The sequence below is a fragment of the Electrophorus electricus genome, chromosome 20 (genome assembly GCF_013358815.1).
Source record: "Electrophorus electricus isolate fEleEle1 chromosome 20, fEleEle1.pri, whole genome shotgun sequence".
Taxonomy (NCBI): Eukaryota; Metazoa; Chordata; class Actinopteri; order Gymnotiformes; family Gymnotidae; genus Electrophorus; species Electrophorus electricus.
Window position 1 is genome coordinate 8,868,338 of NC_049554.1, and position 23,228 is coordinate 8,891,565.

Here is a 23,228-nt window from a genome sequence, read left to right on the forward strand (position 1 = left end):
AGCCGCAGACGCAGGGTCTGGCGCGGGACGCCTGGGAGATCCCCCGCAAGTCACTCCAACTGGCTGTCAAGCTGGGTCAGGGCTGCTTTGGTGAAGTGTGGAAGGGTACGCAGCTAGCTTACTGCATCCTTGCCTCCCTTAACTGTTGAGCATCTGCAAGGTTCACATGTACACATTGGTGAAATTCATGTATGAAATGATTTCCATCACAGGTGGTTACAGATTCAGAGGAGTTACATTGTAAGTTTTTGATACACAGTGTGTCCCATTATAATTCAAAAAAGCTGACATTCCCTCTAAGTGCTTACCTGACCACTGTACACAGTCCAGCACTCTAGTGTTGATAATACCACTAATTCTAACATGTTAATACTTTTTATGTTAGTATTCTATCACATGAACAGCACACTTATAAAAGCAGAGAAATGCATTAATTTCATTCCCTATAGTTAAAAATACCTGGTAAGTGAGAATTGGGAAAACGTGAGTTGACCAGTGAATTCTCTGAAAATTTCTTCCTTTGCTCCCCCAGGTACCTGGAATGAGACCACACAAGTGGCCATCAAGACACTGAAACCAGGGACCATGTCCCCTGAAGCCTTCCTTCAGGAGGCCCAGGTCATGAAGAAACTCCGACACGAGAAGCTGGTCCAGCTCTATGCTGTCGTCTCACAAGAACCCATTTATATTGTTACAGAATACATGAGTCAAGGTCTGACGATTAAAGTGCCCTTCTGTATGATTTCTGTATGATTTGTGTATGACTGTCAGGATTTATCAGTGAACATTTTAATGTATATGTAAGCTGCATGTGCTAGGTCCAGTCAGTAATCTATACCTGATGTTCCACTACAGGTAGCCTGCTTGACTTCCTTAAAGGGGTGAAGCAAAAGTATTTGCGACTTCCACAGTTGGTTGATATGGCTTCTCAGGTACAACATAGTAACATTAGTGTTACAAGAGAGTGTTTTTGATTGCACTTTAATCATGATTGCCAGTATTTTACAGTTGTCTTTATAAAAAATAATTTATAGGTTTATTCTATAAACCACAGTTAATAATAATTCTTTATGACTGATGTAATATAGTGTCAGTGAAGCACTACAGCTGGTCAGTTAAGGGAGCTTCACCCTTGCTGTGCATCAGATTAAAGTCCATCATAGAACTATCACTTTCATTAGCAGGCCAGTTCTTAATATAGCAGAACTGAAAACGCAACAAGATCCCACCCACAAAATATGTACCATGTTTATGAGGGAATTTGGAACATATGGTTTCTGCACTGCATGGTTAAGGATGTCCTTTGCATTTGGATTTTGTCACAGGATCCCCCCCTCCCCCGCTCGCTCCCTCTCTTTCAGATTGCTGCTGGCATGGCATATGTTGAAAGGATGAACTATGTGCATAGAGACCTAAGAGCAGCTAACATTCTTGTCGGCAACAACCTGGTATGCAAGGTGGCTGACTTTGGACTGGCGAGGCTCATTGAAGACAACGAGTACACTGCCAGACAGGGTAAGGACTCAGAGTGCCTTTCCATACCATCCAAGTGTTTACTGCATAATATCAATACTGTCACAACACTATGACATTGTAATTTATTTGTTCTGGTAATCGCTTTCTGATTGATAATGGCTGTTTAAGTCCTTTTATTAATTCATGTTGGAAAATCTAAACTTATTTACCAATTTGTCTGCCCCATTTCACTCTCAACAGTTGGTTGTCTGGAAAGAAATAGTATCAGAAAAGTTAGATGTTAAACATTGTAATCTGAGCCGTACTTTACACCTGGAGTGCCCAGCTCTGCTTGAATAACCAGAGTCCAGAACAGTCCAGTGATTTCCTTGTTTTCTCATTGATAAATCCGATAATAATCTGAATTAAGTATATTTGAGGTTGGGAAATGTCTGGTGTGTGCTGGATTCTGGCCCTTTATGATTGTGTTTTATCCAGGCTTTATTTGCTTTCATTTACATTTTTTCCCTTATTCACCCAACAACTGCATATGCAAGTTTAGCATGACTGGTGTCACTCTGTCTTCTTTATCCAAGGTGCCAAGTTTCCCATAAAATGGACAGCTCCAGAGGCGGCCCTTTATGGCCGCTTCACGATCAAATCGGACGTCTGGTCTTTTGGCATATTACTCACTGAGCTGGCCACCAAAGGGCGAGTTCCATACCCAGGTCAAATAAAAGTCCAGTCTTCTCCTTACAGAACTCATAACATGTAGATAAATAAACAGTAATTAGAACTAGTTTGAAATAGCAAGGTTACTATATGAGGCTTTATATAAGACCTTGTAAAAAATAAGTTTTTATCAAAGCATGACTCTTGGTGAAACTGAATACTTCCACCAGGTGACATCCATCTTATAATATGCTATGAATATGACTATGCTAAGATGTCAGTTTTACCAATATTCCAATGCCTCATTCTTATTTCATAAAGTGGAATATTGCCTAGTTGGAATACATTCTATTTTGGAGTGAAGTATTCCATTATGAGACCTGCAGTAATAATCCACTGTTTGAAAATTAATTTGCAGTCATAATCACACAGATATCTTTTTCCAATCCCTCCAGGAATGGTGAATAGGGAGGTCCTTGACCAGGTGGAGCGTGGGTACCGCATGCCATGCCCGGCAGAGTGCCCGAGCTCCATGCATGAGCTCATGCTTAGCTGCTGGCGTAAGGAGGCTGAGGAGCGACCAACCTTCGAGTACCTGCAGGGCTTCCTGGAGGACTATTTTACCTCTACTGAACCCCAGTACCAGCCTGGGGAAAACCTCTAGGAATTTCTGGTGTCATCGGTGGAAGGGCCTCGAAACTGTGGGTATGTGCATCTGCACACAGGTTTGTGTTAGAATACGAGGGGGGTCACAGAAAATCTTTCTATCGTGTATGAAGATTATGCATTTGTGTTTTGAGGGGGACTGAACTCCAAATGTGTGGGTATGTTCCTCTGTGCACAAGTTTGTGTATTGAAGAAAAGGGGGGACATGAAGCTTCCTTACATCATTTATGAAATGTAAGTGTGTGTATGTGTGGGTGGGTGGAGGATAGCCAAATGGTACGACTTTAATTTTTCACACAGCAGAGTACTGCCACATGCCCAAGGTGCCAAAGGATCGATCCACTTCTCTGTCACTTTCCTCTTTCCTTTCTTGAATTTTTTTTCCATCCATTTTTTCTTCACCCAGTCCTAGTTCTACCAGAACTAGGAGTGATCACTTATTGCATTTTATGGTATTACGCAGTGTAACTCTTTTTCATTGTACTTTTAAATGAAAGAGCTGTTGTACTTATTATTATGGGGCAGGTCTTTTTATACCACAAAACCTAAAAGGTTTTTTGTTTTGTGTTCAGTTAAAAAAAAATTAAGCCACAAAACCAACCGTGACACTAGCATGTGTGCCTGGACACAGCAAATTGGCTATGATTTATTGATGCCCTCTTGAATGAACAAATAAAATGTACTAGGTTGCACTATTTTAAAAAAAATCAGATGTCTGAAAGAAAAAGGTTTTTTTTCAATGTAATAGGGTATTTATTTTAAAATAATCTTCGTTGCATATAATCTTATGTTTATGAGCTCTTATAAGATTGTTACAGCAGAGTTTTGGGGTAATATTGCAGATTTGTAATTTGCTTGGTTCATAAATGTTAGAATCTTTTTTGTATCAAATTTTCTAAAACTTTGTACATTTTTACCCAGAACAGACATTTTTGTTCCTATAACAAATACAGATATTTCCTATGACAAATTTGAGATATATACAGGAGGCTCTGTAATGGAATTCAAACTCCAGACATTGTTTATGTTTACAGAAGATAATTACGTTCAGTTCGGTTGCTAATGAGTGTTAAAACAAATGCATAGTTATTTTGTACTATACTTAATATGCCTTACTACATGTTGTGGCTTCATCACACATTAAAGTGCAGACCATAAAATTGGCTTTGTCATACTAAACACTTTTAAAAGTATTTAAATAGGACCGCAAGCTACTATATTTTGACACAGATTAAAGATCGACCCTTTGAAAATGACTTGTATGGCTGATATTTTTGTTATAAGCATGAAACGAAAATAGTAAAACAGGTCATATAAAGCACTCTGCAATGTGTGGTTATTAAGTAGGAGTTTCAGAAGTGTGTTTTTGTTTTGTTTTTTGTTTTTTTCTTTCAGGAAATGAATCCTAATTTCCTCCCAAGGGATTATACATTTCTTCATATGTATTTTGGGATACTGTTGGAATTTCTTCTAATTATATTAGAAAGCAGAACTGCATGGATGTCAGTCTAGAACAGTGTGGTAAACAATGAGTAGTAAAAGATGTTGCCTGGAATTCGTAGGCTGTGGAGTCTTAAAGAAGGGTTACCTCTGACAAGGTTGTGTATTTTGAAAATGCAAGGCAGCCTGAGTGGGTTTTTTTCACCCTCCAGTCCAGAAGAATTTTTTTATTCATAGAGTACAATATTAATGAAATGATATAATGATGGTATAGTGGATGAAATTCCCTCGCAAAAAAAGTTTGTTTATTTTGATAGATGTAAATCTAATCTGACTTTTTGGTTAAAAAAAAATGTAAATAAATTTGGAGGGGCGGGGACTATCATTTCAGCTGAGCAAAAACGCTAATAGGGCTAGCTTTTTATTCCATCTGTGTGCACATTTTTACCACAGTGTTACTATGTACTAATTGGCATATGTATGTGCACTAATAATCATTCTCATACAAATCCTTAAAAGGTAAAATTTTGTATTGTTTTTACATAAAACAAATTACTAAGTGAGCTAAAAACATTTGGTATGATTTAAGACATATTATGCTGGAAACTAACCTAGCAAGTGTATTATGAGGTCCTTACAGAATATGTATTCAACTTATTCATGTTTGAGCTTTTTATAAATCCCTTAAACTACAAGATTTAATGCCATATTGCTTATAATAATGTTCTTATTATGATGCCCATATTTTCACACTGACTTAAACTAATAGTTAAACTACTGACAACATGTGTGTGTGTGGGGGGGGGGGGAACTTGATCACAAAACCTATTGTTAAAGAAAGCCATATATACTTTAACTGCTATTTAAGTATGTATTATAATGCCATTTCTGTTACTCATAATTTTGAAAATCATTAATCAAGCAGTTTATTATCTGTTTATTATCTTTTTGAGTTGTCAAAAAAGATTTTAATATGAGTATTGTTTAATAAGATTTGACTTATTGCTTTTTTTTTTCTTTTGTGTGTGGTGAAGGTTTTTTTCATATGTGAAATGTTGACTCATGGAATGGTGTAAGGTTTCTGATGTATCCATTTAGCTTACCTAGTTTTAGGACTGTGCATGTTGTGGACATTGTGCTAATTACTAACAAACAGCTACTTTATAAATATTCTCATCCTGTAATCATTATTGATTATAGTGATGCAATGTGAAATTTAGGCAGGAGCATTTTTACTTTTTAAGAAATCATTTTGTTGGTTATGATGTTTGTTGCAGTTCTGTTTTATGACTTTTTTTGTTGGTTATGATGTTTATTGCATTTATCCCTTTGGTCAAAGCTGAGATATTTTTAATAATTGCCACATTTGGTTAGCTGTAATTAATTGTAGCCAAACCAAACTAAATCTCTTGCTCACAATTTTCTTCACATTATGTGTTCGTATTTATGTTTTATTCCTCAGCATTTCCCAATTTTGACAGCATCCATGTTGTATCTATGATAAACTAACAACTTCAATTAAAAAACTATAGCAATAATGACATGAGGCATTTCAACTTGGCCATAGAGACATAAGACCATAGATTTAAACTGTCAAGGTCTGGTTTGGAAACCCTAACTATATACAAATCCCACATTCATAATGTTCACTTCCATTTTTTTTCTGTGGAAGAGCAAAAATACCTTTTCTTCTTTACTCATTATCCATGCCATACATTAATTTATTTTATTGTTCTCAGGTATCATCATCTAAATTAACTATTTATCATTCACCTGGTTTTGAAGGGAGCAACATAACTTGGTTCTTTTTTTAATTCACCGTGTAATGTATTGTTGCTTTTCTTGCTTATAACAGGAGGCCAACATGGATAACGTAGTACCTCTTCTTCTTTTCACTGATTCAGTGATGGAGATGCTGAATGTGAAAAGATCATTAAATTGTCAATTGCCTCTTTCTGTAAAATCTGAGATCAGGGAGGAACAAAGCATTGGAAGCTTTTGTGTGGCAAAGCAATGTTTGCATCAGATGTTTTTGGTTGAAATTGTATGTTTTATACTATCAGCTCTCCAAGTTGTTTCTGCTCCAGATCTGCATGAAGCATTTAGCTGTCATTGTGTCTGTGCAGTTACTTAAAAACTACTTAAGTTGTTTTTGAGTTGTTGAAATCATATTTGGTAAGATGGTAAATATGAGTGTTTCTCAAAGCCTATGCATACTGGCCTACCATGCCTGAATTTTTTATTATTAACCTCCAAGTTGTAAGAAAAGAAATAATTTTTGTATTTTTTCCCCCCCCCAAATCGGTTTGTTCAAATGGGTCTTGTTCAATTGTATGTCATTATCAGTGGATGTGCAATAAATAATAACTCAAGGCCATTTTGTAATATAGATCTATGTGTTTGACCAGTTTTCATTTAAATTTAGTGGGGTAATTTGAAAGGGTCTTTTAAAAATGCCATTGATGGTTGAGATTTTTTTTACAATTGGCAGTCATAATCACTTAAATAAATCTTGCAGCTACTTCACCATGAAACCTTGCACATTCCTGTGGCATGTGCAGGTACAGTATGTGAGCGCAACCGTTCACCTGTCAAAATACAACCACATTTTGACACAATTCACCATTCCAAAACTAAGTCTTGCTTGGCACATTTTCCAACTTCCCTATTCTAGAACTGAGTCTTGCATGACTCACAATTACTGTCCAGTGAAGAATTACTGGAGTTGTGATGTCAGAATGTGCAGGCTTATGTAGACAGACTTGCATGAACAAAATATGCCTTGAATCCTTTAACAATCCCATCAAAACACTCAAACATATTAGTTAAAACCTCAAATCAGTTTGGTGTTTATGTACCTTAAAAGAATACTAATATTGTGGCAGAGTTTTTTTTTATAAAATACGTACAGCAAGTATGTTGCGCTATACGTTTAAGTTTAGAAGTTCCATAGATGCCTCACTATCATTTTTTTCGATTAATATTTTTGCACATTAAATCACTAGAAGAAAATGTTCACTTGATAATAAGTAGAGCAGTTTATAGACAGGGTATGACATGAGGCCATGGCAGAAAAAAGTCTCAGATAAATTCAAAAACTAATAAGAGTGGATGAGGGAGAGAGAGAGAGAAATAAATGTATCAAAACAATTTAATGCCTTTTGCTTCCATGGGAGTGGCTTTACAAAGGTAGTGTAGGCTATTTGTGTTTGTACATGTGTAAACTGAATGTTTTAAGAAAGGCAGGTGTTCACATTAAAATATTTGGCTAATTGTGGCCTTGCTATACAACAATGCAAGTAAACTTTATTGTGCCACTTACATCTCTCTGAGTCAGTAGATCTGTTTTGAAAGATCACACTTGTGTGTGCTTAATCCAACTACCCCCACTTCCCGTTCCATAGAATGAGCTTCTGTGTTCCACAATTGAAAAAAGATTTCAGCGTTGCCACTTCAGCACAACTGATGGCAATAACAGAATAAAATAAAAAACTGAACCCATGAAAACGTGTAAATGAATTTAAATTATGCTGTATCTGTTGGCTTAACCTCTATTTTTCAGACACTGTCACCAAGCAAACCGACGGGAATCAAAGTCCATGCACCAGATGATGACGTCATGGCTGCAGGTAGCAAAGAGAACCTGTTGGCTTGAGGAAGAAACCGTAAGTGGAGCCAGAATTGGAAACCCATCTAAGAAAAACAAGATGGTGACTATTAAACTAGAAAAGTTTGAAATTTAAAAGCTTTCAAAGATTGAAATACATCCGAATGTGGCAATTAAGAAGTTCAATATGAGCATAAAGCAGGCCTAAAATGCATGCATACTCTACAGTTTTAATGTATGCATTCTAGTGTTCAAGAGCGATGTAAATAATCTCTGGGGGCTGTTCAATGCCGTCCTCATCAAATTCCAAATGGATGTTCACAAACAGCAAAGCAAACACGGAATGGATTCAACAGCATCACCTGTGGCAGCACCTCTGGCGTCTGTAAACGAATTGTAGGGAACGTGCGCGTTCCCGCTGCTCAACGACAAGATGGCGGTGGCCGCCGGATCAGGTAAATTAATTTCGAAATGTGTCACTCATGTAATGTTCGCTTAATCTTGTCCTAAAATACAAAGCTGACGATACAGATATGCAGATATGTTGCTTTAATGAACTCTTTGTATAAGCTGCGAATAAATGCATTTTCAAGTTGCGCAGAATCGTGATTGTATCATATTAGTTAGCTAGTTAGCTAGCTAGCTAGCTAGCATTCATTTCTGAGCTTGAGCTTACTCTGCCGGGTATGTTATTAGCGATAGCAAGGCACTTAACCTAAGACAAATCAAACTGTTTCTCTTAGCTAACCTTTTGTGACTGTTTCAATTAAAACATATGTCCCTTGACTGTAGTTGGAGCAAGCGTTGCGTTTTGCGTTCTTGGCGCTTTCCCGGTCAACTGGCTAACGTGCTAATTAGCTAGCTAACTTATTCAATTGCAGCGTCATGATACGGAGACGCCAACTCAACCTGCAAAACGAGCTGGGACATTCTTGGTAACAGTATCGCTAGCTTGGCTAACCCTAGCTGCATGCATGCTTTCCGTTAGTTTTGCGGGCTCCTAAATAATCAAGGTAATAGAGACGTACATAGTTCCTATTGGGTGTCAAACCGAAACCTTCATTGTTGTAATAAAATGTATTTTAATCGAAAGGATATTACTTTGAACTTTAACGGGTTAAGTTGTCTAGCACGCAGGTCTAGCTAGCTAGATACATAGGTTAGCTATCTACAACCCGTTTTGTCTAGCTTGACGCTACTGATTAACGATAGTCAGGGTGTGCACTACTACCTAATTATATTTACTGTGCAGCTGGGAAAATATCGATTTTGAATTTACTTATAAAGTAACGTATCTGATGTCAATTCATCACAGTAACGTGACAATGTTTTGGTTAATATGATGATGATAAAATTAAAAATGTCATGTCTGGATATGAAGTTGCCGGCACAGTGCGTGTGGTTCATTTTCATCACATTGCAGCTGTAGTTCGTTTGCCTATTGTTATATCCTATTCATTCAGCTACGTTACGTGATCACGATTGTAACAATTGTTTGGAAAATATCTTAAGCAAATGCGATGGAATCTTAATGACCCGTTGCCCCCGTGAGATACCGCATAATAACTTGGTATCCTAGTAGTTTGGAAAATGATCACTCAGCGGGTAGTAGATACAGATTGTACCAATCAGAGGAATTGTGAATAGCTATTAAATGTAGTAATAATCATTTTCCTCTATATTTATTTACTGTCAGCAACAACAAAGATTCAAAGTTTTATGGTCATCATTTCTGTCATCATTAGGCACACAGATCATTTAAAGTGTCAGCGGTCCATTTCACAATCCTGGGTCCTTGGTTCCATCAGTCTGCATACATTTGTTTTAGGCGTCAAAGTCCCTCGTAACTTCCGGCTGTTGGAAGAGCTGGAGGAGGGCCAGAAAGGTGTTGGTGATGGAACGGTGAGTTGGGGTCTAGAGGATGATGAGGACATGACACTCACACGCTGGAGAGGCATGATAATTGGACCTCCAAGGGTGAGTTTTATTGGACCCCTGCCAATAATCTCACCTTGTTTTTTTTTTCCTTTTTTTGTCACATTGTCATGATTTTAGGACACATCGTTTAGTTTGTAAAATTGTCTCAAATGTAATGTTCCTTTTTTCTTGATGGATATTTTATTCATTTCTTCCATCTCTCAGACTACAAAAGCTAAATTGAATTGTTATACTGTATAGTTTATAGTGCTGCCATTCTGAGTAGGCAAACAAGGCCTGTTTTTGTACACCTCCTAGGTAATGCATCAGTGCCAGGCACGATGGCACCATGGAACGTGAATGCAAAGCACTGAACTGTATCATGTAACAGTCCACATGCCTGACCAGATGATGCGTTGAATAATGACTTGATAGGGGAGATGCTGTTGCATCTTCAGTGACCAGACATTGACAGCATGAGGGCCAGTTGGGACTGTTGTCAGGATCCTGAATCAGTAATGCTGAGCAGCACTTTGACACCCCGCCCCCCACTTGATGCTTTGTTTTAAGCATCAAAATTCGTTAAGCTGTAAAGTGTTTCTATCCTGTGAAATTTTAACTGCTGAAATATTTTTTATTTCAGTATATGAATATCTTAACATCTGATTATGGATTGAAGTCAGTTAACACAGGTTCATGACTTGACCTTTTTAACAGTATTTGATATCTTCATAAGGCCATCTAATTTTAAGCATGGGTAACTGCTGCTTCTGTTCTGTCTGACACATTTTATGTTAATGGGTCCTTTTTATGAGTATTTTCATATTTCATTAACCTTTTCTTGCATACATGTCCAGACAATCTATGAGAACAGGATGTACAGCCTGAGGGTGGAATGTGGACCGAAGTACCCAGAGACTCCTCCTTTTGTCCGATTTGTGACCAAGATCAACTTAAACGGTGTGCATAACTCAAATGGTGTGGTAAGTATTGCATTATTATTAAAATGCATAAGCAGTGTATGAATACCCATAAACATTTATTTTGGCTCTTGCTGTTTTTATTTTACCATCTAGGTGTATGCCCTATGGAAGTAAATGAGGAGGTATATTGTTAGAACTCTGGAATATGGAGAAAATGTGTTTTCAGAGACAATTTGCCTTTAACTTTCAACGCTACAGAGATGGCAGGTTCTACGAAGATGTGCATGTTTTAATGTCAGAAGCCGATTTGCAGCATGAGACTGTGTATAATGAGACATACAATAGTCAGCTTTTATCTCTATCATATAATGCATAGTAACTGCTAAAGTAATGACTGAAAGAAAGGATTCACAAAACAATTAAAGATGAAATGTCTTGTGGCCATAGGGTTTTGTCAAGAGTAGTGTCTAGTAGAGGTCTGAAAACTTGCCTCTGCTATTCTGTTTTTGTAATTTTGGTAAGTGCTTTCTCATTGACCAGTCTGAATTACCCCATGAACCTCCCATTTTGCCTTCATTTTGCCCATTGGCCTCTGCCTCAGATGTGTTGTAATGAGGGCAATGACGCATAATTTACATTGTTTTCATACTGAGCAAATCATTGTGTCCATTGGAGCCATGTTGACAGAGGGCATTCACTGTAGACACAATACATTTAAAACAGGACTTTTATACACTTGTATTGGAGTAAACATTTAAATTAAGCACGAAGTCACCTCCTTGTTCGTCATTTGTGTCACTGAAATGTTTTCATTGTTTTTGGCAAGTACCAGAGAAAGCTGATAGCCCCTGTTAGCTATGACTCCATGTAATACCTCACTCCTGGTGACTGTTGGATTCTCTTAGGTTGACATGCGGGCAGTGTCCTCCCTGGCAAAGTGGCAGAATTCCTACAGCATCCGTGTAGTCCTGCAGGAGCTCCGGCGACTCATGATGTGCAAGGAGAACATGAAACTGCCCCAGCCTCCCGAGGGACAAATCTATAGCAACTGAGCACAGAGGCTACTCCTTCATCTCCCTTTCACCTCTAAATTCTCTATTCAAAACGCACGCGCGTACACACACACACACACACACACACACGCACACACACACACACGCAAACACATTTGCAGATTATTCCTGTTCTTTTCCAAGACTTTTCAGACTTTATCAGCCCTTTCTCTTAAATGCCATGTCCTTGTTCCTTCGCTGCAGCTGCCAATGAGCACTCCGCTGCCGGGTGCTCCCATTGCACAGAAAATGTGGATGCACCGGTGTGCCCAGGCCACCATGCAGACCAGACATTACAATACAAAATACTGTACATCTTACTAATCTTTTTTAAGTCTTTATTTGTTATACATGCAGATTGTAAAAATAACATAAATGATATTAAGTGTAAGTCTCTGTTCTGTGTTCTTCAAATGCTCAGTGCCACCAATTTTTGTTACAATTAAAATTAGGCAATGCATGTTGGGTGTAGAAGGTTGCCACTGATAATTTTTGATTTAATGTTTTCCTTTATAAACACCATTTTAAAGTTAAAGCTACTGGCAGCTCCTCGTTCCTGTATGGATTTGGTCACAGAATTAACTTAATTATTGTATTCAGGGCCATTAGGTTATGAAAATGTTTACATTTATCATCTGTTATGGAGATTAAAATTGATGTTGGAAGGGATGGATATTTAGCAACTCTTGGCAGTCCTCTTTGGGTATTTTTGATTGGGATTGTTTAGCTATTTATGATAATGCTTTATGAAACAGCAATTTTCTAGTCTTGCTGTCTGTAAAAAACAATATTATACTTTAAGATGAACTGGGCTGTGGCAACAGGTTCATTAGTTGTCTTCTCCCCTGTTTACCTTTATTATACATCAGATGGGAAGGGATGCAAGCATTTTAATTGCTAGGTGGGATGTTTTTGTGATGCCTCATCATCATGAACGATTGTATGACTACTTTCCCTAGTAATTCTTCATGTTATGACTGAAGACGTGCAGTGTGCCTTATTGACATGCTGCTGCACATGGCCAATGAGTTAGCTTGGTCAGCTTTTAGTATCTTCTTTTGTATGTATTCATTTCAAAATACGCTTATTATGAGTTCACACTGGTGGGTAATTTACTTTGTTTTAGCAATTTATTGTATAGTCTGATATTTTATAGTAGTAGTCAACTTTTCCCATTACAGTTTTGCAGGTTGCAGCTCCCAGGCCTATAGGTCATTAAAATGTATAGATTAATGATAAATTAATTATTCAAAGTGAAAGTTATAACAGCATGCCCCATGCCTTGTAAATAATAGCACAACATTTCTAGTTCATTAGCGTTTTAGTTTAACGTAATTTCCTATATTTAGTATAATTGTTATAAGATTTCTCTTAATGAGTGACTAAATGCTGAACGTCCTTTGATTCCAGCTTGTTTCAGCATATCGTTCGGAACATGCTTACGGTGAAACAAAGCCAGTTTTATCAGATATGAATACAGAAGTTCTTTGTTTATATATATATATATATATATATATATATATATATATATATATATATATATATATATATGCAGTGGTAGTGTTAATAAAGCATGCTTCGGATCTAAACTTTTATGGGAATTACATTTTTAAAAAGATAACCCGAAAGTGAAGAATTTTGTTTGAAACCAACGTGAAAGGATGCAATTGCAATTTCTCGCTTACATTGCTCGCGCATGCGCAGACCTTAGCTAGTACAATTTTGCACTACGGACTCTCATCAGCTGAACACAGTCTGCCTTGTGTGCCATATTGTCTCTGAGACAGCAAAAATATTCGTTATCATATCTTAGAAAAGAAAGAAACTGACACCACGCCGGCGAAGAAGATTCCCCACCAGCTAGTTTCATCTAAAAGGTAAAAGCACTTCTGAATACGGCAAGGCATCTTCTGTGAAACTTCTCTAAAGGCGATTACTACTGACGGCTAAGCTATGCGGCTAACTAGCTAGCTAAATCAGAGCAAGAGTTTGATAGCAGCGGCGAAGTAGCGTGGATGGCTACCCGCCAATATAAGGCAGCAATTGTTAGCTTGCTAGGCACTTGAGCTGACTAGCTAGCTGTGCATGCAGAGCATATTAGTTAGCTATCTAGATGGCATTTCCTCGATGTCTGCATGACATTTCCATTCATGGGAAACTGGCTGCCAGTGTTTCGAACCAATTTCCTTTTTAAACCAGTCAACAAGTTATTTTCTTTGAGTGTTAGCAAGGTAACTTGGCTAATGGTGATTAACTAACAGGCACCAATAACTAGCTAACCTAGGTCCATTTATGTAATAGTTCGAGAGCTAATAAGCGGTTAGCTAGACAGGTAGCCAGCCTACTTTATGCTCTGTTCATACGGTTAACAGCAGTAACGTTAGTCGGGACTTTGGTCAGTCTTCCATAACTAGTAACAAGATGCCGGTTAACTTCTGCTCTACAAAACTGCTAGCTATCGTAGCTTAGCTGGCTAGTGTTGGCAGAAACCATAGCACTCTTAGGCTTCGATCCTTACCCCTAGCTCCCTGACCTGACTCTCCTACAGATTATCATAGAAATTTTAAACGGAGTTGTACGACCTATATCGTCAAACAGTTAGTTTGCTAGGTATATAACTAGCTATGTGTGTACCGTATGTAGAAAAAAAATGCATAACGTGCTACTCAGATGGCTTTTAGATAGATAGTTGGCATTAGCCAACGTAAGTTAATGTACTGCATGGCCTAAACCTGCCTAACGCTATATTTTCCAAGCCTCGGTGAATAACTCTTGTTTTTTTAGTTTTATCTTTTGCGTGACATAGCTAGCTGATCTGATGGTAGGGAATGTGCAGGAGCAGGATTGTCTAAGAAAAATAGCTAGCTAGGTAACTCGCTACCGAACTGAATGGCTTAAACGTAATGTATCTTTCGTAGCATAGTGTAATACATTCGTTTGTTCGGATTTCACCAAAATATAGACCCTTTCACGTCACACTGGCATGCAGTGACCGATACAATATTTAAGCCACAGGACAAGCGTGTTGGATAAAACTATGTTAATACAAGAAACTGCTATTTCTTTTACTTGAGATTTGGCAAGGGTACTACGTGAAACTTTAACCAACCACAGTTGGAATCATAGAATGCTCTTCTTGAATACATTTGATTTTAATAGTTTAAGAATAAATCATATATGCGTCCTTTCCTAAGCGGCTGGAATCTTCTTACTGAAATGTCCCTGCCACTTCGTAGTGACGTTCTTAGATGTAACAGATTGTGTGGAATCTTCAATTCGTCATGCTTAAGTTTTGTTGTGGAGCCTGTTTAAAATTTGTTGTGCCTTTCAGTTAAATGCAACCAGCACTTAACTTTATAAGATACTACATAGCAAATGGAGTAAGTGATCTTGGGTTACTAAAAGGAAGTTGGCTGCATCCTAGATTTTGGTTTCGCAGTTTCAGATTTAACATGGAAAGACTTTCCCTCCACAATCGCTCTCTCTCTCTCAATCAGTTGGGTGGGTGTGCATACATCGTGTGAGGTATCAAGATTTAAGGTTTGAATTGATGTAACAGCATTAAAAGATCAGATATCTGCACTGTAGGCTTTTTGATGCTTTTCGTAGTTGATCCTGGTGAATAAATATTGCCAAACACACGGGATAATGGGCAGGGAATTCAGTCTGAAACTATAAATGAAGACAAAATGCTCACTTTTGTTTAAGAATGGTTTTTATGAATCTAAATCGGCTTCATACCTACTGACTTTCCAATTTGATTTCACTGTTAGAGAAATTTTCAATGTTGAGGTCATGCCACAAGTCTAGCAAAACTCATGGTTTTATTCCTTCATCTTGATTGTTTGGTGTAAGGTGATCAGGAGAGCTGCCTTAAGTATGTCTTTTTCTTATCTTGATTCTATCCTTTTCTTGTCTTTTTCGGTTAAAATCAACCATGTTTAAAATTGCCATAAGTTTTAAGTCTTAGCTCGGGCACATAGTAACATGGATATTAACAACCATTTGGTGAGCTCCTTCTGGCACCAAACAGGAAGCAGCAAAAGTGGGTACAAGAACAACCCATGTGGGTAGATGATACCTGAGACATGGAGGAGACTCTGGGGAGGCACGACCAATCCACTGCACACAAGGGCATTTGTGGCCAAAAGCTGCTTCTGTTTTTGCTCCATTGTTCAACAGTTTTTCTTCCTGTAAATTTCCAACAGCAGCATGATGGGAAATGATCTCAAAAGAAATCTAGTTGCATTCTTGCAAATAGTGACCCTGCAATATGCCCAGTCTTTGCAAAATCAGTCTGTCGATAATGACACATTGTCTTTATATGTGAAAGGTTGTCAAACTTTAGTCTTTTAGTGTATGATGAGCAATAAGAACATTGACAGTTTAGCAATAAATAGTTTTACTTCACTTGATGCATATTAATCTATATATTTTTTTATATATAATAAATCCTACATCTGGTGCCCAATGTCCTCAAATGAGTGTGGCTTAACTGTTTCACAAGAGCACTGTTAACAGTAAACTGAGTAGTACTGCTGTTTCCATTCCTACAGTTGTTCAGAGGTGCCACCTCAGTCTGTGGCCCGCTGCCGGTGTGCTGTATTGTTTCCTCTTCGTGGCAATAAACCCTACTCACCTCTGCCAAGCTGTCGGACATGTCAGGACCTGTGCCGAGTCGGGCCCGCGTTTACACAGAAGTGAACACGCACCGTCCCAGAGAGTACTGGGATTATGAGTCCCATGTTGTTGAGTGGGGGTACGTTACCCAGATAATTTTAGGTCAAATAGTTTCTTTACAAGATGGCTCTTGGGGATGTATTTATTACTAAGGTGCTTTTTTTTAAAATGGCACACAGTTTGAGATTTTCTTTCAGATTGGGGTTGTTTGTGGCTAAAATTCTTATCAGTAAATTTGTTTTATAGAAACCAAGATGATTTCCAACTGGTCCGCAAACTGGGGCGAGGAAAGTACAGTGAGGTGTTTGAGGCAATCAACATAACAAACAATGAGAAAGTTGTGGTAAAAATACTCAAGGTATGTCCAGCATGATCCAGTTTGTTATAATGTGCAAAAAAAGGCATGAGGAGTTTGCAAATGTTATGAATTATCTCCATCAGCCTGTGAAGAAGAAGAAAATAAAGCGTGAGATAAAGATTCTTGAGAACCTGCGTGGGGGCCCTAACATCATCTCCCTTATAGATATTGTCAAAGATCCAGTGGTGAGTACGGGTTTTATTTATGCAGTAAGGAAGCCTTTGGTCATTTGAAGCATATTGAGTTAATATTAGTAGATCCTGAGAGCTATTAAGTGTGGATCAGATTTGTGATGTCTATGATGTTCATAATAAAAAAAAAATCAAATGTATTTCCTCATATTAAATGTCTTTTAAACGGCTAACAATTGCTGATTAAATAATTGTCATGTTCTGCAGTCCCGAACACCTGCCTTGGTTTTTGAACATGTAAACAACACAGACTTTAAGGTATGCTCACAAAACATGTCTTTACATTTTATTGATGTTCTTCTTTTAAATTAAATTCTATTAACTTAGAAGGTGCGCGTGATAAAGGCTTCAGGTTTTTTTGCCGTTTTTCTTGTAACTGTGTTCTTCAGTCTTGGACAGCCAGTAATTCCATTTAGTTGTTCTTGCCTGGACACATGAGGTCATTACCCTCTGAGCATGTAGTTATACTGTGGTTTTTGTAGTGCAACATGGGAGAACATTCAGTGCTCTGATTGGACCAAATTGGGGATAAAATAAATGGTTTTAGAGAAATTCTGTTCCTGTACCCCGATAATGTAAAAGTCCTTACCCTCCCATTTTATTGTATGGCATGATTTATTTATCTTTTTCTCTCCTCAGCAATTGTATCAGACACTGACAGACTATGACATTCGGTTCTACATGTATGAGATCCTAAAGGTGAAAACGAATGATTTGTCATTTTGACTTTGACACTTTCAGAATACTCTCTAATTCAACTTAATTTTAAATTGGTCTCGTACTTGTTATTGCTATTTCATAGGCTCTTGATTACTGCCATAGTATGGGCATTATGCACAGGGACGTGAAACCACATAATGTCATGATTGACCATGAACACAGGAAGGTAATAGTGTATTATAAGAAGACATGTTTGTCATTACATATTTTAGTAATTTTACAACATGCACCTTTCACAGTTCTTGTTTTTACTATATTCACTATTCCTAGTTGCGTCTTATTGACTGGGGTCTGGCTGAGTTCTACCATCCAGGGCAGGAATACAATGTCAGAGTTGCTTCTCGCTACTTCAAAGGACCAGAGCTCCTTGTGGACTATCAGGTCAGCCTTCTGAATTCTGTACATTGCCTATAGCACCACCACCAAAGAAATTAAATCTGGGACATAATCTTCATGCTTTTTACATTGCAAAAATGTCATGTATTGCATTTATATATTTCAGATGTATGACTACAGTCTTGACATGTGGAGTCTTGGTTGCATGCTGGCCAGCATGATCTTCAGGAAGGAGCCCTTCTTCCATGGACATGATAACTATGATCAGGTATATATCTGAAATATCTTGGAAGTCCTAGCACCAAATAGATGGGGAAAAAATGTCTTCTTGCTAGCCTGCATTATGGTAGACATTTTAGTGTGAATACATGCTCAATTTAAAAAAAAATATCTGATAAATACCACTTGGTTCTTATCTCTTTGTAGCTGGTAAGAATAGCCAAAGTCCTTGGAACTGAAGACCTCTATGATTACATTGACAAATACAACATAGAACTTGAACCCCGCTTCAACGACATCCTCGGAAGGTTGGTGCTCTTCTGAAGTGTCAGAAGGAAGGAAGAGAACAGTTAAAGACAGTTTTTGAACTAAAGAGTGTTGACTTGTTTGAAGACCTCTTGTGTTTGAGGCCGTGGAAACATGGAAGGTGTTGTGCTTGAAGATTTTTCAGCCTTCCTTGCCTCCATCCTTCACTCCAGGCATTCTCGCAAGCGATGGGAACGCTTTGTCCACAGTGAGAACCAGCACTTGGTGAGTCCTGAGGCCCTGGATTTCCTGGACAAGCTGCTGCGGTACGACCATCAGGCCAGGCTAACTGCACGAGAGGCCATGGAACACCCTTACTTCTGTGAGTGCAGTTTTATTGTGCGGTAGCTGGGACTTCCATGTAATCTTGGTAATCTCAAAGGAGATGTGTGTCAAGCACACTTTAGTTATGGGCTCGTTTTTGCCTTTACAATTATCAGACATTAATTGTAGATATGTTCTCTATGAGAGTTTGGTGAAATATGCCACCTCAATCATATAAAGTGAGCAGTTCAGTGATGAAATTTTCCCACTCTGCAAACTGTCAGATACAACATTTTAAAACATGTTTTTGAATGTTTTTGGTAATGGGTCTTATAAAATCTGTGTGTGTCTGTGTACCTGTGAGACAAGTAATAAGAGCAGCAATGAGCAGCAGCCAATGAGAGTACGAGAGAGAACTTGTTCCATTGCTCCTTTTGTGTGTGTATATATAATGATTCGGCTGCATTTTAAACTTGTGTAAACTTAATACTCAGATTAACAGCCAAAAATAAAGATAAATCTTGTTTTAGTTATTACAATTTAGGAAAGCATTTGTTTTGGGTGGAGGAATGCCTTTTTCTTGGCCAAATCTAATTTTCAATTTTTTTAACATTTGAATGAATGACTGACTGATTCTGATTTTGGCCAGTTCCGATTTTCTTTCTTTCTAAGAATTATGAAAGACGGCATACATTCCTTCTCGATATATTCTTTATATTGAATTGATTACTCCAAAATACTTTGAAACCTGCTGTCTGAAGAGTACATTTGACAGCTAAGTGTACCTCTTTGATTATGCTCCACAATCTCTTATTGTGCTTGCTTAGTTCTACTGAGGTAAATTAGTTCACTGCATTCTGTGAAATCCCAAATCAGGTACTGCTGTAACTATTAGACTAGTTTCTTGTCCTCTGAAAATGGCAGTATTTTAACAGTAAACTCTTGGTCATGTTTTGAGTTAGTGGATATGCCAGGCCATATTAGCTAAACCGCACAATATGAAAGGTGGTTGTTTTTTTGGGGGTTTTTTTTTAATAAAGTTGCAGTTAGTTCTGGTGCAGCCATTAGTTTTGGCAATCATTTAAATTCTCATTTAAATGAATTTATTCATTTAGCTAAAATGTTTGAATTGCTTGCTAAATTTTGGAGTTTTTCGAAATTGTTGCAAATTTAAAGTTGTATGCTAAATCAAGCATTATAGTTTTATGCCTATTAAAACCTCCTCTGTATTGGAGAACATCTCAGTAAAGCTGCTTCTCTTGGGTCTGCTGTCCTTGCAGATCCTGTTGTAACGGACCAGTCTCGGATGGTAGGCTCCACCAACGTGCCAGCAGCTAACAGTGCAGTGAGCACAGCCAGCATGATCACAGGTGAGGTGCCATGCCCCAGACACAGTCCTCACTTCCAGATCTGTTTCCCTCTTTCCCTCTGATCTCATGAAGAGTTGGTGAGCGAACTTGGTCGAGTGCTTCATTTTTGTTTGTAACCCACACCTTTTGTCCGAACAGGAATAGCTGCACTCCCAGCTTCCACGGCCCTCGGCCCCCTGGCGGGTTCACCAATCCTCACAGCTGCCAACAACCTGAGCACTCCCGTGCCAGCCACTGCGGGTGCCCCCCAGTAATGCCGCTTGTGCCTGCTTACTTGACTTCCCATGGCCCCTGTGATCAGGTGATGAGTCACTTGCCAGTTTGCCAGGGCACACCCACCACCTCTTGGTTCAGGGTGCGGGGAGCCTCTGGGATGACACCCCCACCCAACCCCACCCCCCAACCCTGGGTCTCCTAAGCTTCACCTGAACTTAAACAAACTCTGTACTCGTTGGACAGTTTACCTGAAAACATGGACTGTATGAACTACTTTGTGTCTGAGAGAATGCGTGTGTGCGTGTGTTGCCGACAGGTTCTTGTGGCAGGTGTGTCCTGGAGTGCAAGTGTAAAAGTTTGCTCGTTGTTCAAAAAGCGTTTAACACGCATGAGTGACAATGATGTTAAGCACATTTTCCCACCATGATCTACAGACCACAAAACATGAACAAGCTTAGCTTTTACTTTTAAAAGGGATGGAACACTTTGGACCAAACTGAGGAGCACACATAATGTGACCTGGGCCCACAAGTATGAACTGTCTCTTCAGTACAAATGCTGATTTAGGATTGACTAATTGCATTCACTAGGCAAGATGATAAAAAACGATCCTAGGTCAGCATTCATACTCCACTTTAGTGTGAAATTCATACCACCTTTTAACAACTGTGGCCATAGAGTTTTAAATGTACTGGTGCTGTATTGCTGCAGTTTTTGTTGTTACAACACTCAATTTGTACTCATGAACTTACAGAGCAGTATTTTAAGTGTAAAGCATATATTTTGATTCTGCTATTTCAACATTATCATTTGGAGTACTTGAGTGCCCACTGTGGAAATCTGTTTAATATGGCAATACGCTCTCTAATTAATTTTTTTTTTTTTTTTTTTTTTGCTTTTCTTTAAACTATTACATATTTATAGTTTTGAAATTTCCATTGTATGGTTGTGGAAAAATCCCATTGAAGTTTTTGTGATTGAACTTCTGATCAGAAGTTCAATCTGATGTTTGGAATATTGGATTTTGGAATATTGGTGAAGGGTTTTGTAAGTTAAAAACCACTGAATAAGAATAATAATAATCTAGAAATGTTTCTTACCCCTCTCCATGTTTTTGCTCTAACATGGCTAATGGCACTACAGCAGGTAGTCACTGTTCTTAAGGGCTTGGTTTAAAACAAAAAAGTGCAAAGAATGTGGTCCAGTGTGACCCCTGAGGACTGGGTTGAGAAACACTGTTTTAGAACATCAAGGCTAGTGATGTAGTACAAAAGATATTGCAAGATGATTCATAGATGGTGTGGTCGAAGGGTGCAAACTGCATGTCTGGCACACAAGATTTACCTTTACACGTGTGGCATCTCTATTTGCATCTACTGTTTAGACTTCAAAAAAAAAAGTAGCACTAATTATACTTCAGTATAGTTAATTCACAAGAAAGCCCTAAGGTGGTGTGCGGTGGGGGTTTTTTTGGTGTTTTTTTTTCTCTCCTTCTCTGAGTATTCAGGAATGCCAGTTAGGCCGTGCTCTGGAGTGTCATATGAAAATGTTTGTGCGTTTAAGGATGTGTATGTGAAATTTTTTTTTTTTTTTCATTTCAAGCTTCCACATTTTTGTAAACAGTATTCAGATACATCCATACAAACCAAGAACAACCCAGCTATATATTATTTTTTGCATATGGCTGCTTATGTAGTGTCTCTGACTCAAGAATAAAATCTAGTTAACTGTAAACATTCTCATTCATACTACTTTCAATATTTCAGGTGATTCTAAAGCAAAATGGGGCGAGGGGAGATAGTGACCTCACTGACCAGTGGTGGAAAGTAACTGATCACTTCAGTTAAACCAAGCCAGTTTTGTTAGGTTTTTCTTTTATTTTCTACACAAAATAGTTTTAAAGCAGGTATTACTTTCATATGGATAGTATTTGAACAAATTACTTTTTTAATCCACTACTTTTAGTCAACTGGCCAACTAGTTATATGCTGCACACATTTCACTGTGTATTTTTCATTTCTGCATAGGTTAGCATTTTATGTTGGCCATCAAGATATTGGATCCTTGGATGAGTAAGCTTCTGTTCAAGTATGTTCTGAAGCCACAGTAGTCTTTATATTGGGTAGTTTTGTCAGTACTCTTTCCACCACTGTCAGTTTGAGTGTTGTGCTTACAGTTTAACCTATGGCTCTACAAACAGTAAATGTGCCACTTACCAATGAACTGATGCCTCGTGTCTACAATTTAGAGGCCTAGGGAACTGGTGGCATTCTCATTGGATGAGAAGGGTCTCTCTCCCACTGCTAAGCCACGTAGCAGACATTCAGGCCTCTGCATGGTGCCTTGTGTTGAGGAACTTCTGCATAATTGCTGCTCAAGGCTGCTTACTTAGCAGGCTTCATAGCTGGGAGGCGAATGTGCCTCTAAACTCTCACCACTGAATTACCTACACCAGTCAGCATACTACAGACTTGACAGAGTTGAACTGGAAAGGGGGACCAGAAAAGAGCTGTAACACTGAGATGCCTCTGTTGCATTTTCATCTCAAGAGACCAGGCATGCTTCTGGTTAATATCAAGCAGTATCCGATGGGACCTGCGCCAAGTGTCATTTTATTTATATATATATATATATATATATATATATATATATATATATATATAGACATGCTCAGACCCCTCACATTCATTGGTGCACCATCTTATGTGGTTTTATGAAAGATGAATAATATTTTTGGAATTGGAATAGTGAATATGATCGCAGTGTATATCCATATTATGAATATGTATAAAAAAAAATACCCACCACAAGCTTTCAACCTAAAGGAATACACAAG

At 38.2% G+C, this 23,228-nt stretch overlaps 3 protein-coding genes across 4 annotated transcripts in view; all 3 read left to right on the plus strand.

Moving 5' to 3' along the window:
* The window catches only part of LOC113572439 (proto-oncogene tyrosine-protein kinase Src-like), a 25,060-nt gene extending 18,457 nt beyond the window's left edge, over window positions 1-6,603 (plus strand). For both annotated transcript variants that reach the window (XM_027002017.2, XM_027002018.2), the window contains 6 exons: window positions 1-105; window positions 533-712; window positions 856-932; window positions 1,362-1,515; window positions 2,052-2,183; window positions 2,583-6,603. The exon at window positions 1-105 is cut by the window's left edge and continues 51 nt beyond it. In XM_027002017.2, coding sequence (XP_026857818.1) covers window positions 1-105; window positions 533-712; window positions 856-932; window positions 1,362-1,515; window positions 2,052-2,183; window positions 2,583-2,791 — 857 coding nt within the window. In that variant the 3' untranslated portion in view covers window positions 2,792-6,603. The remainder of the gene's footprint in view (window positions 106-532; window positions 713-855; window positions 933-1,361; window positions 1,516-2,051; window positions 2,184-2,582) is intronic.
* A 1,615-nt stretch (window positions 6,604-8,218) lies between these two features.
* ube2v1 (ubiquitin-conjugating enzyme E2 variant 1) lies at window positions 8,219-12,415 on the plus strand. The gene is made up of 4 exons (XM_027001961.2): window positions 8,219-8,295; window positions 9,669-9,817; window positions 10,615-10,740; window positions 11,586-12,415. The coding sequence occupies exons 1-4, from the start codon at window positions 8,274-8,276 to the stop codon at window positions 11,730-11,732; spliced, it is 444 nt and encodes a 147-aa protein (XP_026857762.1). The 5' UTR covers window positions 8,219-8,273; the 3' UTR covers window positions 11,733-12,415.
* Window positions 12,416-13,448: 1,033 nt separating this feature from the next.
* On the plus strand, window positions 13,449-22,126 carry csnk2a4 (casein kinase 2, alpha 4 polypeptide). Its single transcript, XM_027001960.2, has 13 exons — window positions 13,449-13,609; window positions 16,289-16,491; window positions 16,659-16,770; window positions 16,854-16,955; window positions 17,169-17,219; window positions 17,601-17,660; window positions 17,764-17,847; window positions 17,952-18,062; window positions 18,184-18,285; window positions 18,444-18,544; window positions 18,716-18,864; window positions 20,087-20,176; window positions 20,315-22,126. The coding sequence occupies exons 2-13, from the start codon at window positions 16,391-16,393 to the stop codon at window positions 20,428-20,430; spliced, it is 1,179 nt and encodes a 392-aa protein (XP_026857761.1). The 5' UTR covers window positions 13,449-13,609; window positions 16,289-16,390; the 3' UTR covers window positions 20,431-22,126.
* The last annotated feature ends 1,102 nt before the right edge of the window (window positions 22,127-23,228 follow it).